Genomic DNA, 13,969 nt, shown 5'->3' with positions numbered 1-13,969 from the left:
AAGGGCTATGATTTAATCTCCAAAGAACCAAAGCCTTTTGTATTTGAGGGAAAAGTTCGTGGTCCTATTGTTGTTCCCACAGCAGGAGAGGAAGCATCTGGGAATTCAGGCAATTTAAGAAAAGGAATTGTAATGAAGACGACTGTGTCTCCTAAAGGAGATGAAGGTAATAAGAAAGCTGCCTCTGTGGATCTGGCAAAAGAAGACATCAAAGAGAATGACAGAACATTACAGCAGCAGCTCGGAGATCAAAATAGAACTATTTCATCAGGCCACGGCTTAAACAGTGATATAGTGAAGGCCTTGGACCGAATTACGTTGCAGAGTATTCCATCTCAAACAGCCCCAGGTTTTACTGCAGGAATGAAGGACTACAGTCTCCCTGTCACTGTCCTTACGTGCACTAAAGCATGCTCACATGTGGCTGCTTGTGGAAATGTTCTGTTTGAGGGAAGAACGGTTCAGCTAGGCAAGCTCTGCTGTACCGGAGTTGAAACTGAAGATGATGAAGACACGGAGTCTACTTCATCAGTGGAACAAGCATCAGTTGAAGTCCCTGATGTACCAACACTCCATGACTCTGATCTTTATATTGAGATTGTGAAAAGTACAAAGTCTGTCCCAGAATATTCAGAAGTGGCTTATCCTGATTATTTTGGTCACATTCCTCCTCCATTCAAAGAGCCTATTTTGGAAAGGCCTTATGGTGTACAAAGGTGAGTTGTGGATTTCCTTTTCTTCTTAAACAAGACCATTGTCAACATATGGGGCATATGGGAAAAGAAAAAAACAATTGCTTTGGGTTTTTAGGAAGAAAATTACTCTGAATTAAAGTTTGTTGTCGGCAGAGCTCCTTGCCTGCCTGCTGTATCCCTCACAGGCATCCTATATTAATAAATCTTCTTGACTATCAAGAGAAAAAAATACAGTTAGCGTCATTTTTTATACTGCCTTTGGACATTTTGCATTGTTCTGAAATTATCCATGTGGCTTTATTTTCTAAGTTCATTACTTATTCAAATGAAGCCAGCGTAATAAACCTGACCATTGGACAGTTTATAAAAGATTATTTAGTAATCTTTGAATAAATATTGTATTAGTGATACATATTAATTTAGTAATTTGATTATTATTTGAACTTGACTTAGATATATAATCTAAAAATAGCAACATAGACATCATCATTTTGTTGTAAAATTTGGATTTAAAAATATACAATATAATAATTTAAGATTCATAGAATTGAACTTGTTAAATGTTACCAATTAATTTTATTGGGTTGGCCACAAAGTTCATTTGGATTTTTCGTTTTGGTTTTTTGAAGAGCCCTAATGAACTTTGTGACCAACCCAGTGGAAATTATGGTTAGTATTAACTGTTGTCAACTAATGAATATTGGGCATAAAAATACATTTTTGTTACCACTTGAGTATTTTCAGTGATTATGATTAAGGGTTTGTGATGGTGGCTTATCAATACCTAAGACTGTTTATATGTTCTTGTTAAAAGTATGGTATGTATTGATGAAGGAGGACATTGCTGTAGGTATTTGATTCTGAGACTGTGAGCTTCTAGGGCAATAACTATTTTACTTATTTTTAAATTTAGCATATAATTAATCATTTTTACTTGGCAACTTAGTATATGTTTAATGTTACCAGTTGAGTCCTTGATCCACAGGTATGGAACCACATACAACGCAGCATTAGAACAAGGGACTGAGTTTGTTGGGAAATGTATGTGTGTGTGTGTGTGTATTGTGGGGGGGGGGGGTGTGCTGTGCCTTGGCGTCCGCTGGTTGTATCCCAAACTGTATCATCCAGAGGCAGTGGGCCTCTTGGAGTGCTGAAACGGTCTTGAGAAGCCACAGATGAAGCTCCAACTCAGAGGAAATACTCTGCAAGGATGGGCTGCCATCTTTCAGGATGCAGTATAGGCACTAAATTGGAAATTTCCACTTGATTCTCTATCCCCAGTAGGTAGGCTGCATGGTCTAGGAAGCAGGAGGTGGAAACAGGTAGTTCTACTTTCTGTAGTTCGCAGTGTCCCACTGGGGGACTATGTAGCTGGGCATCTCTGCACCTCTGAGCTCTGCATGGTTAGTCGTCCCAGTCCTGCAGTGGGTGCAGTCTTTCCATAGAGGACATAACAAGGGTACAGTTTGGCTGCGAACTGTGGTTGCAATGATTTACTTTAGACTCTTGTGTCAGGGACCAACAGGCAGGACCCAGACGAGCTAAAAGAGGTAAAATTGCTTCTGCACAACGGCAACAGGTTGACTACGGGTGGCACTTGAGTGATCCACTAATTTTAACATGAATGGACCTGTCACAACTACCCTGGGATGACAAAGGTATGATTGCCAGAGGTTCAGATGCCTAAGGATTTCCCTGGTGGCTCAGATGGTAAAGAATCTGCCTGCAATTTGGAAGACCCGGGTTTGATCCCTGGGTTGGGAAGATCCCCTGGAGAAGGGAATGGCAGCCCACTCCAGTATTCTTGCCTGGAGAATCCCATGGACAGAGGAGCCTAGTGGGTTACAGTCCGTGGGGTTACAAAGAGATGGACATGACTGAGCAACTAACACTTTCAGAGACCTAAAGAGTGTTTGGGTCACTTAATCGCACCAGCTACCAAGACCTGCAGAAGTGATAGGTGAGAGGGAGGGGAATTTTGATAGATACTGGAGGATGGAGGTGAGTTGCAGCCCTGAGAATAATTGCAGTAATGGGGACAACGTTTGTCCTGCTCATATTTTTCTTCTAAGTGTCTCCTTAGGAGAGGCCCACAGGAACTGTGGAGCAGCTGTTTTCCAACATGGGTGTAGAAGTGGATCCTTGCAGCACAAGGGTGGGCTGTGGCAGTCACGGCAATGAGTTTCTCATCTCTCCCTTCTTGAGAGAACCTGCCGTGGAGCTTGTAGTTGCCCACAGCCTTCAGCCACTGTTTTGGGATCTCCTGCAGTGTTATTGCAGAGGCCATGTCCTCTCTGCATTGCTTCAGTTATTGTCTGACCACGATGGGGTTGCTAGAGCGGAGCTGTTCCTGATCAGTCCAGGGATCTGCTCATTGGCAGTCTTTGCTCTGTGGTGTCCTCTTGGCCTGGTTGAGACTTTTGCAGAGCTACATTGCAGTGTGAGGCTCTCCTCCTCAATATTCTGTCTCTTCCTAGGGATCAGATCTGCTTTTTGGACCAACCCAAAGGCCCTCCTCACCTGCTGCCGCTCCCTTTCCTCTTTGTTCTTCACATGTGTTTCCCCTGGTAGGTGTGTTTCCCCTAGTAGGTGTGTTGCACAGTTGGCTGCAGGAGATCATGCTTGTGTATGGCATTTGCTTTTTGAAGGACTTGGACTTGCCTGGCAAAAGTCAGAACCAGTCAGCAACTAGGTTTTTCCTCCTTTTCAGCGTCACCTCTTAGACTATATCTTTCAAAAGTCAAAGACGTCCTCTTGACTACAGAAGACCCTTCCTGAACTTTGTATTCTTTAAACCCTGAGAGCAAATTTCCTCATTAAATTGCCTCAGTCTGAAAGTTCTAATTTTCCTTATTAGCCTGTAATGTCTGAGGTAAGATTAGAAGGAAGGGAAGGTTGTGGAAATGGGCTAGAACTATTTTGTTAGTCTCTGATTCTCAGCCTTAATTTTAACTACCAAGGATCCTTCTTATTTTCCCCCATGGACTTTATGTTTCAAAAGCTTTACTCTGCACTCTCATTTAGGTGTTTTACCCATTTGTGCTAATAAAACAGGTAAATTCCTGCCAAGCAGAGCCTCTAATTAACATTAGATCATTTTTTCAGTTGATTGATTTCTTGATACTGATAAGTGAAGAAACTCACTCTAATGAAGTGCAGCTGTATTGCAAGTGAGTTGTCTATGTGATGGCCACAAATAGCTCTTATACCTATTGTGTGGGTCCTCAGATGTCTGCAGATGGGGAGCTAAACCTTCAGCCCTGGTGACCTCTATTCTTTCTGAGCAGCTCTTCCTAGTGTTGGACTTTGTCTTTGCCTGACTGGGTCTTTCAGAGAGTGTTACTCCACCCATAGACCCACACTCTATTTGCTGTCTCCCCAGGACTGTGCCTTTCCTGGTAGAGGAAGAGTTGATACAGACTTGAATTACTATTGTTCTTCTCAACTCTCCCCTCTCTCTTCTTATTTATGATTAATACTTTTCACCTCCTTCCTGAAACACAGACCTTGTAAATGCTTTACATGTGTAATCTACAGATCAGAGTTCAACATCTTGACTGTATTAGGCCACCTACAGATTTTTTCCTGAAGTGGTTGTCTTTTTTTATTGCCTCTCTGCATAGGGTAATGTACCACAGAGTTTGTATGTTATTCAAACCAAAGCTTTAAAGTATAATTTTGATACTAAACAGCCTGATGAAAGAGCAAAAGGTCCCTGGGAGTTGGGATATGTGTCTTAAAAGTGGGTGTGTTGGTACAAGTTAAAGTGCAAAGGAGATGGAGCTCCAGGAAATGAATACATAGAAAACCCAGTAATTTACAGTCTGTTAACCTGCAGTCACTCCAAAAGATTTTCAGTGGGATAAACAGAACTTAACCTTGGAGGATTAAGTGATGTGTGTCTCCTGCAAGTTTCAAAGATTTCTTACTCCACTGATTTTTGAGACCTTGATAAAAATATCTTTTGCCTGACTTGTTGCAGCAGAATCATCAGAAATTACAATGTAATCTAAAACTTTTGACTGCTAGTCTCTTTTGCTTCATCCTTATATGTTTTGTGTGACAGTGAGTGTTGCAGAGGACACCTTTTATCATATTTGTCAAATTTTTCGTTTTCATATCATTTATGAAAATTTCCGTGGGTGTCAGATGTTTGATATGAGGCAGGAATATAACTCTATAACACTTTCAATCATACAAAACAGTATGATTCTGTATATTTAGATGTGTAGGACTTCTCCCAATAATGTTAATTGCTTTAGATATAACTAATATAAAAATATGTACTTACAATGCTTATGAATTACATAAGAAAACAGTAATCAGACATTTGAAGATTGTTACTTTTTTCCCTCTTTATTTTATATACTCTGCCTACAAATATTTGTGAACTATTATATGGAATTTGTGGTGGGTAACGTCCCAAAACACATCCATCAGAGACTAGTCAAATAAATTATGGTATATCCATTCTGTGAATACTTTGCAGTGGTTAAAAACAAACAAAAAAACAGTGTCCTAATGGAAAGAGCTATAAGATGTATTATGAAATAAAATAATCAAGGTGCTTGTGGAAGGAAAGTAGTAATTAACTGAATGTACGAGGGATGTGGGGTGTGTTGAAAGGAAGAATCTTCGTTTTAGACTTTTACGTAGTATTTGATTTTTGTACCATGTCAATGTATTAATATTATCTCTTCAGAAATTTAAAATTAAAAGTAGGTGAAGGAATTATGGCAAAAGCAGAATAAGGAAAGCCGAACCTTGGATTTCGTCTTACCATGTTTAGGGTGGTTCAAGTATTTCTGTAGTGGAAATGACAGTAGAGAAGTATAATTGTAGTGTCAGTAGCAGATAACTTAAAAGCTATCAAAATATAAATATTGATTTTTTTTTTTATGGGCCAGATACTGAAGTAAGTAAAAAACACTTTGTTATGCAGTGTGTATATGCTTATTAAAGTATGTCATTTAATGGTGTAGCAGCTCTATGAGGAAATAGTGATTATTTCTCTTATTTAATGGAAGAGTATGCTGAAGCTTAGAATTCTTGAGTAACTATCCAAGGTTACACTGCTAGTAAATGACTGAGCCAAGAGTCATCCTGGTCTAGGTCATGAACCTGTCCTGTTATTCATTCATATGTAGTGATCATATATATAAGGTTATACCATACTTATGAAGAGTGTCTTCTGTGGACCCTTAGAGAACACTTAAGTAATGAACAACATATCCTATGATATTCTTATGGTAAAGTAAATATGGCAGTGAGCTGTGTTAAATTGTTTTTCGTTAAGTATTGCTCTGCATTGGCTGAAACCTAACAAAACTACAATTTTGGTTTTGGCCCATATATCATGTGAACTCTTGAGTATTAACTAGACTGAGTGGACTGCACTTTTGTCAGATTGCCTTGCTCAAATTATTTTCTTCTGAGCTATTCTTTGATGATGGATGTTAGTAATTTTGAGGTTATAGTCCCTAGAGGTACCTGGAAAATACTTGTTTTGACTGGAGAGTGATATATTGAGGTAAAGGAAGGAAGGATTAATATCCTTTTATGAAAGTTGTGCTGCTTAGCACAAATGAATGAATAAAAGACTATTTTTCCTCTTTATTAGCGAGGGCTGAGGGCAGGGCAAGATTTCCCTCAAGTATTAGGTGTATGTCTAATCTAAGTTTAATATAAATGGGGAGTTATATCCCCTAAAATATAGTTTGAGAAGTTGAAAACCAGTGGCCTCTAGGCCATATTCAGCTTGCTATTGATTTTGGTTTCACTTGCAGAGAGTTTTGTTTTGTTTTTATTTTATTTATTTATTTTTTCTTGTTGAGCCAAGATTGTCTTTTTTTTCTTTTTAATTAATTTTTTTTATTGAAGGATAATTGCTTTACAGGGTTTTGTTATTTTCTGTCAAACCTCAACATGAATCAGCCATAGGTGTACATCTGTCCCCTCCCTTCTGAACCTCGCTCCCATCTCCCTCCCTATCCCACCCTCTAGGTTGATACAGAGCCCCTGTTTGAGTTTCTTGAGCCACACAGCAAATTCCCGTTGGCTCTCTATTTTACACATGGCAATGGAAGTTTCCATGTTACTCTTTCCACACATCTCACCCTCTCCCCATGTCTATAAGTCTGTTCTCTATGTCTGTTTCTCCATTGCTGCCCTGTAAATAAATTCCTCAGTACCATTTTTCTAGATTCCATATATGTGCATTAGAATATGATATTTGTCTTTCTCCTTCTGACTCACTTCACTCTGTGTAATAGGTTCTAGGTTCATCCACTTTGTCAGAACTGACTCAAATGCGTTCCTTTCTATGGCTGAGTAATATTCCACTGTGTATATGTACCATAACTTCTTTATCCATTCATCCGTTGATGAACATCTAGGTTGCTTCTGTGTTCTAGCTATTGTAAAGAGTGCTGCAGTGAACAATGGGATACATGTGTCTTTTTCAATTTTGGTTTCCTCAGGGTATATGCCTAGGACTGGGATTTCTGGGTCATACAGTGGTTTTATTCCTTGTTTTTTAAGGAATCTCCATACCGTCTTCCATAGTGACCAACCAACTTCCATTCCCACCAACAGTGCAAGAGCATTCCCTTTTCTCCACACCCTCTCCAGTATTTATTGTTTGTAGACTTTTTGATGATGGCCATTCTGACCAGTGTGAGGTGTGAGGTGATGTCTTATTGTGGTTTTCATTTGCATTTCTCTAATAAAGAGCGACGTCAAGCATTTTTCCATGTGTTTGTTAGCCATCTGTATGTCTTCTTTTGAGAAATGTCTGTTTAGGCCTTTTTCCCACTTTTTGATTGGGTTCTTTGTTTTTCTGGCATGGAGTTGTATGAGCTGCTTGTATATTTTGGAAATTAATTCTTTGTCAGTTGTTTCATTTGCTATTATTTTCTCCCATTCTGAGGGTTGTCTTTTGACCTTGCTTAGAGTTTCCTTTGCTGTGCAAAAGCTTTTAAGTTTAATCAGGTCCCACTTTTTTACATTTGATTTTATTTTCATTACTCTAGGAGGTAGGTCATAGAGGATCTTGCTTTGATTTATATCATCAAGTGTTCTGCCTATGTTTTCCTCTGAGAATTTTGTAGTTTCTGGTCTTATGCTTAGATCTTTAATCCATTTTGAGTTTATCTTTGTGTATGGTGTTAGGAAGTGTTCTAATTTCATTCTTTTACATGTAGCTGTCTAGTTTTCCCAGCACCATTTATTGAAGAGGATCTTTTCCCCATTGTATATCCTTGCCTCCTTTGTAAAAAATAAAATACCTGTAGGTGCATGGGTTTATTTCTGGGCTTTCTGTCTTGTACCATTGGTCTGTATTTCTGTTTTTGTGCCAGTGCCATACTGTCTTGATGACTGTGGCTTTGTTGTATAACCTGAAGTCAGGAAGGTTGATTCCTCCAGCTCCATTCTTCTTTCTCAAGACTGCTTTGGTTATTCGGGGTCTTTTGTGTTTCCATATGAATTGTGAAATTTTTTGTTCTAGTTCTGTGAAAAATGGCATTGGTAATTTGATAGGGATTGCACTGATTCTGTAGATTGCATTTGGTATATAGTCATTTTCACAATATTGATTGTTCCTACCCAGGAACATGAAATATCTCTCCATCTGTTTATGGCATCTTTGATTTCTTTCATTAGTGTCTTATAATTTTCTGTTTACAGTTCTTTTGTCTCCTTAGGTAAGTTTATTCCTAGGTATTTAATTCTTTTTGTTGGAAAGGTGAATGGGATTGATTCCTTAATTTCTCTTTCTGCTTTTTCATTATTGGTATATAGGAATGCAGATGATTTCTGTATATTGATTTTGTATCCTGCAACTTTGCTAAATTCACTGATTAGCTCTAGTAATTTTCTGATGCTTTCTATTGGGTTTTCTATGTACAGTATCATGTCATCTACGAACAGTGAGGGCTTTACTTCTTCTTTTCCAATCTGGATTCCTTTTATTTCTTTTTCTTCTCTGATTGCTGTAGCTAGGACTTCCAGAACTATGTTGAATAATAGTGGTGAAAGTGCACACCCTTGTCTTGTTCCTGATCTTAGGGGGTATGCGTTCAGTTTTTCACCATTGAGAATAATGTTTGCTGTAGGCTTATCATGTATGGCCTTTACTTTGTTGAGGTGGGTTCCTTCTGTGTCCATTTTTTTGAAGAGTTTTAATCATAAATGGGTGTTGAATTCTGTCAAAAGCTTTTTCTGCATCTGTTGAGATTATCTTATGCTTTTTATCTTTCAGTTTGTTAATATGGTGTATCACATTGATTGATTTGCATATATTGAAGAATGCTTGCATTCCTGGAATAAATCCAACTTGACCATGGTGTGTGAGCTTTTTGATGTGTTGCTGAATTCTGTTAAAATTTTGTTGAGGATTTTTGCATCTATGTTCTAGTGATATTGGCCTGTAATTTTCTTCTTTTGTGTTGTCTTTGTCTGGCTTTGGTATCAGGGTGATGATGGCCTCGTAGAATGAGTTTGGAAGTGTTCCTTTTTCTGCAAGTTTTTGAAAGAGTTGGAAGGATGGGCATTAGCTCTTCTCTAAATGTTTGATAGAATTTTCCTGTGAAGCCATCCAGTCCTGGGCTTTTGTTTTTTGGGAGATTATTGATCACAGCTTCAATTTCAGTGCTTGAAAATGGGTTATTCATAATTTCTATTTCTTCCTGGTTCAGTCTTGGAAGATTGAACTTTTCTAAGAATCTGTCCATTTCTTCCAGGTTATCCATTTTATTGCCATATAGTTGTTCTTAATAGTCTCTTATAATCCTTTGTATTTCTGCATTGTCTGTTGTAACTTCTCCTTTTTCATTTCTAATTTTGTTGATTTGATTCTTCTCTTTTGTTCTTGATGTGTCTGGCTAAAGATTTGTCAATTTTGTTTATTTTCTCAAAGAACCAGCTTTTAGTTTTTTAATCTTTACTCTTGTTTCTTTAATTTCTTTTTCATTTATTTCTGCTCAGATTTTTGTGATTTCTTTCCTTCTACTAATTTTGGGTTTTTTTGTTCTTTTTCCAGTTGTTTTAGATGTAAAGTTAGGTTGTCTATTTGATATTTTTCTCATTTCTTGAGATAGGGTTGTATTGCCATAAACTTCCCTCTTAGAAATGCTTTGCTGCATCCCATAGGTTTTGAGTTGTTGTGTTTTCACTGTCATTTGTTTCTAGAAATTTTTTGATTTCCCTTTTGATTTCTTCAGTAACCTGTTGGTTATTTTGAAACATGTTATTCAGTCTCTATGTGTTTTTTTTCTTCAGTTTTTTTCTTGTAATTGATATCTAGTCTCATAGTATTGTGGTCAGAGAAGATGCTTGATGCTATTTCAATTTTCTTAAATTTACTGAGGTTTGATTTGTGACCCAAGATATGGTCTATCCTGGAGAATGTTCCATGTGCCCTTGAGAAGAAGGCGTATTCTGCATTTGGATGGAATGTCCTGTAAAATCAATGAGATCCATCTCATCTATTGTATCATTTAAGACTTACGTTTCCTTATTTATTTTCTGTTTTGATGATCTGTCCATTGGTGTGAGGGAGGTTTTAAAGTCTCCTACCATTATTGTGTTACTGTCAATTTCTCATTTTATGTCTGTTAGTGTTTTTCTTATGTATTTACATGTTCCTATGTCTGGGAGTTGGTGATGGACAGGGAGGCCTGGTGTGCTGCAATTCATGGGTTCACAAGGAGTCGGACACGAGTGAGCGACTGAACTGACTGACTGACTGACTGATGTTGGGTGCATAGATAATTACAACTTTTATGTCTTTCTCTTGGACCGATCCCTTGACCATTATGTAATGTCCTTCCATAACTCTTGTAATCTTTTTTATTTTAAGGTCTGTTTTGTCTGATATGAAGATTGCTATTCCAGCTTTCTTTTGCTTCCCATTTGCATGGAATATATTTTTCCATCCTTTCACTTTCAATCTGTATGTGTCTTTAGGTCTCAAGTGGGTTTCTTGTAGACGGCATATAAATGGATCTTGTTTTTGTATCCATTCACCTAGCCTGTGTCTTTTGGTTGGAGCATTTAATTTACATTTAATTATTGACTTATATGTACCTATTGCCATTTTCTTAATTGTTTGGGGTTGATTTTGTCTATCTTTTTTATTTTCTTGTATTTCTTGACTATCTAAGTCCCTTTAACATTTGTTGTAAAGCTGGTTTGGTCATAGTGAATTATCTTAACTTTTGCTTGTCAGAAAAGCTTTTTATTTCTCCATCAATTTTGAATGAGATCCTTGTCAGGTACAGTAATCTTGGTTGTAGATTTTTCCCTTTCAACAGTTTAAATATATCCTGCCACTCCCTTCTGCTGAAAGATCAACAGTTAAACATATGGGGTTTCCCTTGTATGTTACTTGTTGCTTCTCCCTTGCTGCTTTTAATATTCTTTCTTTGTGTTTGTTTAGTCTTTGTTAGTTTGATTAGTATGTGTCTTGGTGTGTTTCTCTTTGAATTTATCCTGTATGGGACTCTATGCCTGTTGAACTTGATTGATTATTTCCTTTTCCATGTTGGGGAAATTTTCAACTATAATCTCTTAAAAAATTTTCTCATACCCTTTCTTTTTCTCTTCTTCTGCGACCCCTATAATTCTAATGTTGTTGAGTTTGTTATTGTCCCAGAGGTCTCTGAGACTATCCCGAGTTCTTTTCATTCTTTTTACTTTATTTTGCTCTTCAGAAGTTATTTCCACCATTTTATCTTCCAGCTCACTGATTCATTCTTCTGCTTCAGATAGTCTGTATTGATTGCTTCTAGAGTATTTTTAATTTCAGTAATTGTGTTGTTTGTCTCTGTATGTTTATTCTTTAATTCTTCTAGGTCTTTGTTAATTGATTCTTGTATTTTCTCCATTTTGTTTTCAAAGTTTTTGATCATCTTTCCTATCATTATTCTGAATTCTTTTTCAGGTAGTTTGCCTATTTCCTCTTCATTTATTTGGACTTCTGTGTTTCTAGTTTGTTCTTTCATTTGTGTAGTATTTTTCTGCCTTTTCATTATTATTTTTTTTAAACTTACTGTGTTTGAGGTCTCCTTTTCCCAGGCTTCAGAGTTGAATTCTTTCTTCCTTTTGGTTTCTGCCCCCCTAAGATTGGTCCAATGGTGTGTGTAGGCTTTGTATAGGGTGAGATTTGTGCTGAGTTTTTGTTTGCTTGTTTGTTTTTCCTCTGATGGGCAAGGGTGAGTAAGGTGATAATCCTGTCAGCTGATGACTGGGTTTGTATTTTTGTTTTGTTTGTTGTTTAGATGAGGCGTCCTGGACAGGGTGCTACTCGTGGTTGGGTGATGCTGGGTCATGTATTCAAGTTGTTTCGTTTGTGTGAGTTCTCACTATTTCATACCCCCTGGGGTTAGTTCTCTGGTAGTCTAGGGTCTTGGAGTCAGTGCTCCCACTCCAGAGGCTCAGGGCTTGATCTCTGGTCAGGAATGAAGGTTCCACAAGTGTTTTGTTATGGCATTAAGTGAGATTAAAACAAATATCCAAAAATGAGAAATCAAAGATGAACCCCAGACAAATGTCAGTTACAAAATCAGGCACATAATAATTAAAACAACAGATTATACACATATACATATACACCCATGAGCAAAGTCAAAACAGTCCAACAAAAATAAAGTACAATAGATTGACCCAGTGAACAAAGGAAACCAAAAATTATGTCTACGAAAACAAAGCTAACTAAAGCAAAAGCTGGAAAACAAAACTAAAGCAAGGTGTCAAGTGGGGAAGAAAGCAATGAAAATAAAACTAACATGTTGAGAGGAAAGGAAGGAAAGAAAAGAAAAAATACATATGCAAAGTTAAATAGAGGTAGATAAAGAAGATTTATATACATTAAAGATTAACTATGAGGGGAAAAGAACAGTAGGAAAAGCAAACAAAGGATTAAATGTAGAAAAAGTAATAATAGGTTTGAAAAATTTAAAAAAAGAGAGGAAATAAAAAGAAAACTTCCCAGAACTGCTAAAGCCCAATGTAGAGGCAGGGGTTTATAACAATAAAAAATGTGACTGAGGAAAAAAAAAAGAAGCTCAAAAGCTTAATTACATTTCATAGGGCCAATAAAATCAACAACTACAACATAGGGGGGAAAAAAGGAAAAAAATTCCAAAAGAATGTACAGAACAAATCAAAACATAAGAATAATAGATGTTTTTCTTGAGTCACTGCTGTCAGAGTCCTTTCCCTTGCTGGGAGTCACAGTCCACCTCACCTCCCTAGGGTGCCCTCCAGCACTGCTGGTCTCTGGGCCTGCTGTGGGGGCAGCTCAGGTTCTAATCTTGCCCTGCTCCTGTGTGTTCTTGCCTCCAGTATCCACAGCTATCAGAGCTAGTGCGTTTTCTTTTGTGGGAGCTCTCAGTGACCTTTTATATATTCCATAGACACAGAGTCTGCCTAGTTGATCGTGTGGATTTAATCTGCAGCTTGTACAGCTCGTGGGAAGGTTTTGGATCTTCTTCCTTAGTCACACTGCTCCTGGCTTTCAACTGTGGTTTTATTTCCACCTCTACATGTGGGTCATCCGCTGGGGTTTGCTCCTGAGGCTGCCCTGGAGGACTTGGGTCTGCCCCAGTGAGGGCCAGGTGTGGAGGTGGTGCGGCTGCTGGGGTCTCAGGGGTTCTGGCAGCACCAGGTACTCAGGGGAGTAGGTGGCTAGGGCAGCAGGAAATACAGTGCTCTAGAAGGGTATGGCAACCAGTATTGGCCAATACACTCTTAGTATTCTTGCCTGGAGAACCCCCTTCCCTGACAGAGAAGCCTGGCAGGCCACAGTGTGCAAGGTTGCAAAGAGTCAGACGCGACCGAAGCAACCCTGCACGCTTAGATGCAAGACCTTTTCTGCCTGTGGCAGCTCTGCCCCAGTGAGGGTTGAGCGTGAAGGTGGCACAGCTGCTTGGCTTGCAGGGACCCTGGTGGCGCCAAGTGTGCAGGGACATGGACTGCCTCCGCCGTAGGAGTTATGGCCCTATCAGAGGCTTTTTTCCAGCCTCTTGTAGCTGGCGATCAGAAGGCCTCTTTGGCCAGTCTTTGTAGCTCTGCCCGTTCAGGCACATAGAGGGGCCCCCTTGGCTGGGCTCCTCCTCTGCAGATCAGTGCGTCAGGCACTTAAAGGGGTACCCTGGGGTGGGGTCCTCCTCTAGTTCACCGTGTCAGGCGTTCGATGGGCCAGCCTCTATTGTTCAGCTGCTGATGGTGGCACGTGTGGAGAGAGAGTCTGTGGTGATGGCTCCACCCCCATG

At 38.7% G+C, this 13,969-nt stretch overlaps 1 protein-coding gene across 5 annotated transcripts in view; it reads left to right on the top strand.

The window, feature by feature from the left end:
• The window catches only part of AGTPBP1 (ATP/GTP binding carboxypeptidase 1), a 198,361-nt gene that overhangs the window by 118,538 nt on the left and 65,854 nt on the right, over positions 1–13,969 (top strand). For all 5 annotated transcript variants that reach the window (XM_065947297.1, XM_065947294.1, XM_065947296.1 and 2 more), the window contains one exon: positions 4–716. In XM_065947297.1, the coding sequence (XP_065803369.1) occupies positions 4–716 (713 nt within the window). The remainder of the gene's footprint in view (positions 1–3; positions 717–13,969) is intronic.

Source organism: Muntiacus reevesi, chromosome 10, assembly GCF_963930625.1.
Source record: "Muntiacus reevesi chromosome 10, mMunRee1.1, whole genome shotgun sequence".
NCBI lineage: Eukaryota > Metazoa > Chordata > Mammalia > Artiodactyla > Cervidae > Muntiacus > Muntiacus reevesi.
The sequence above is the reverse complement of the archived record's forward strand: the minus strand, read 5'-3'. Positions and strand labels throughout refer to the sequence as shown.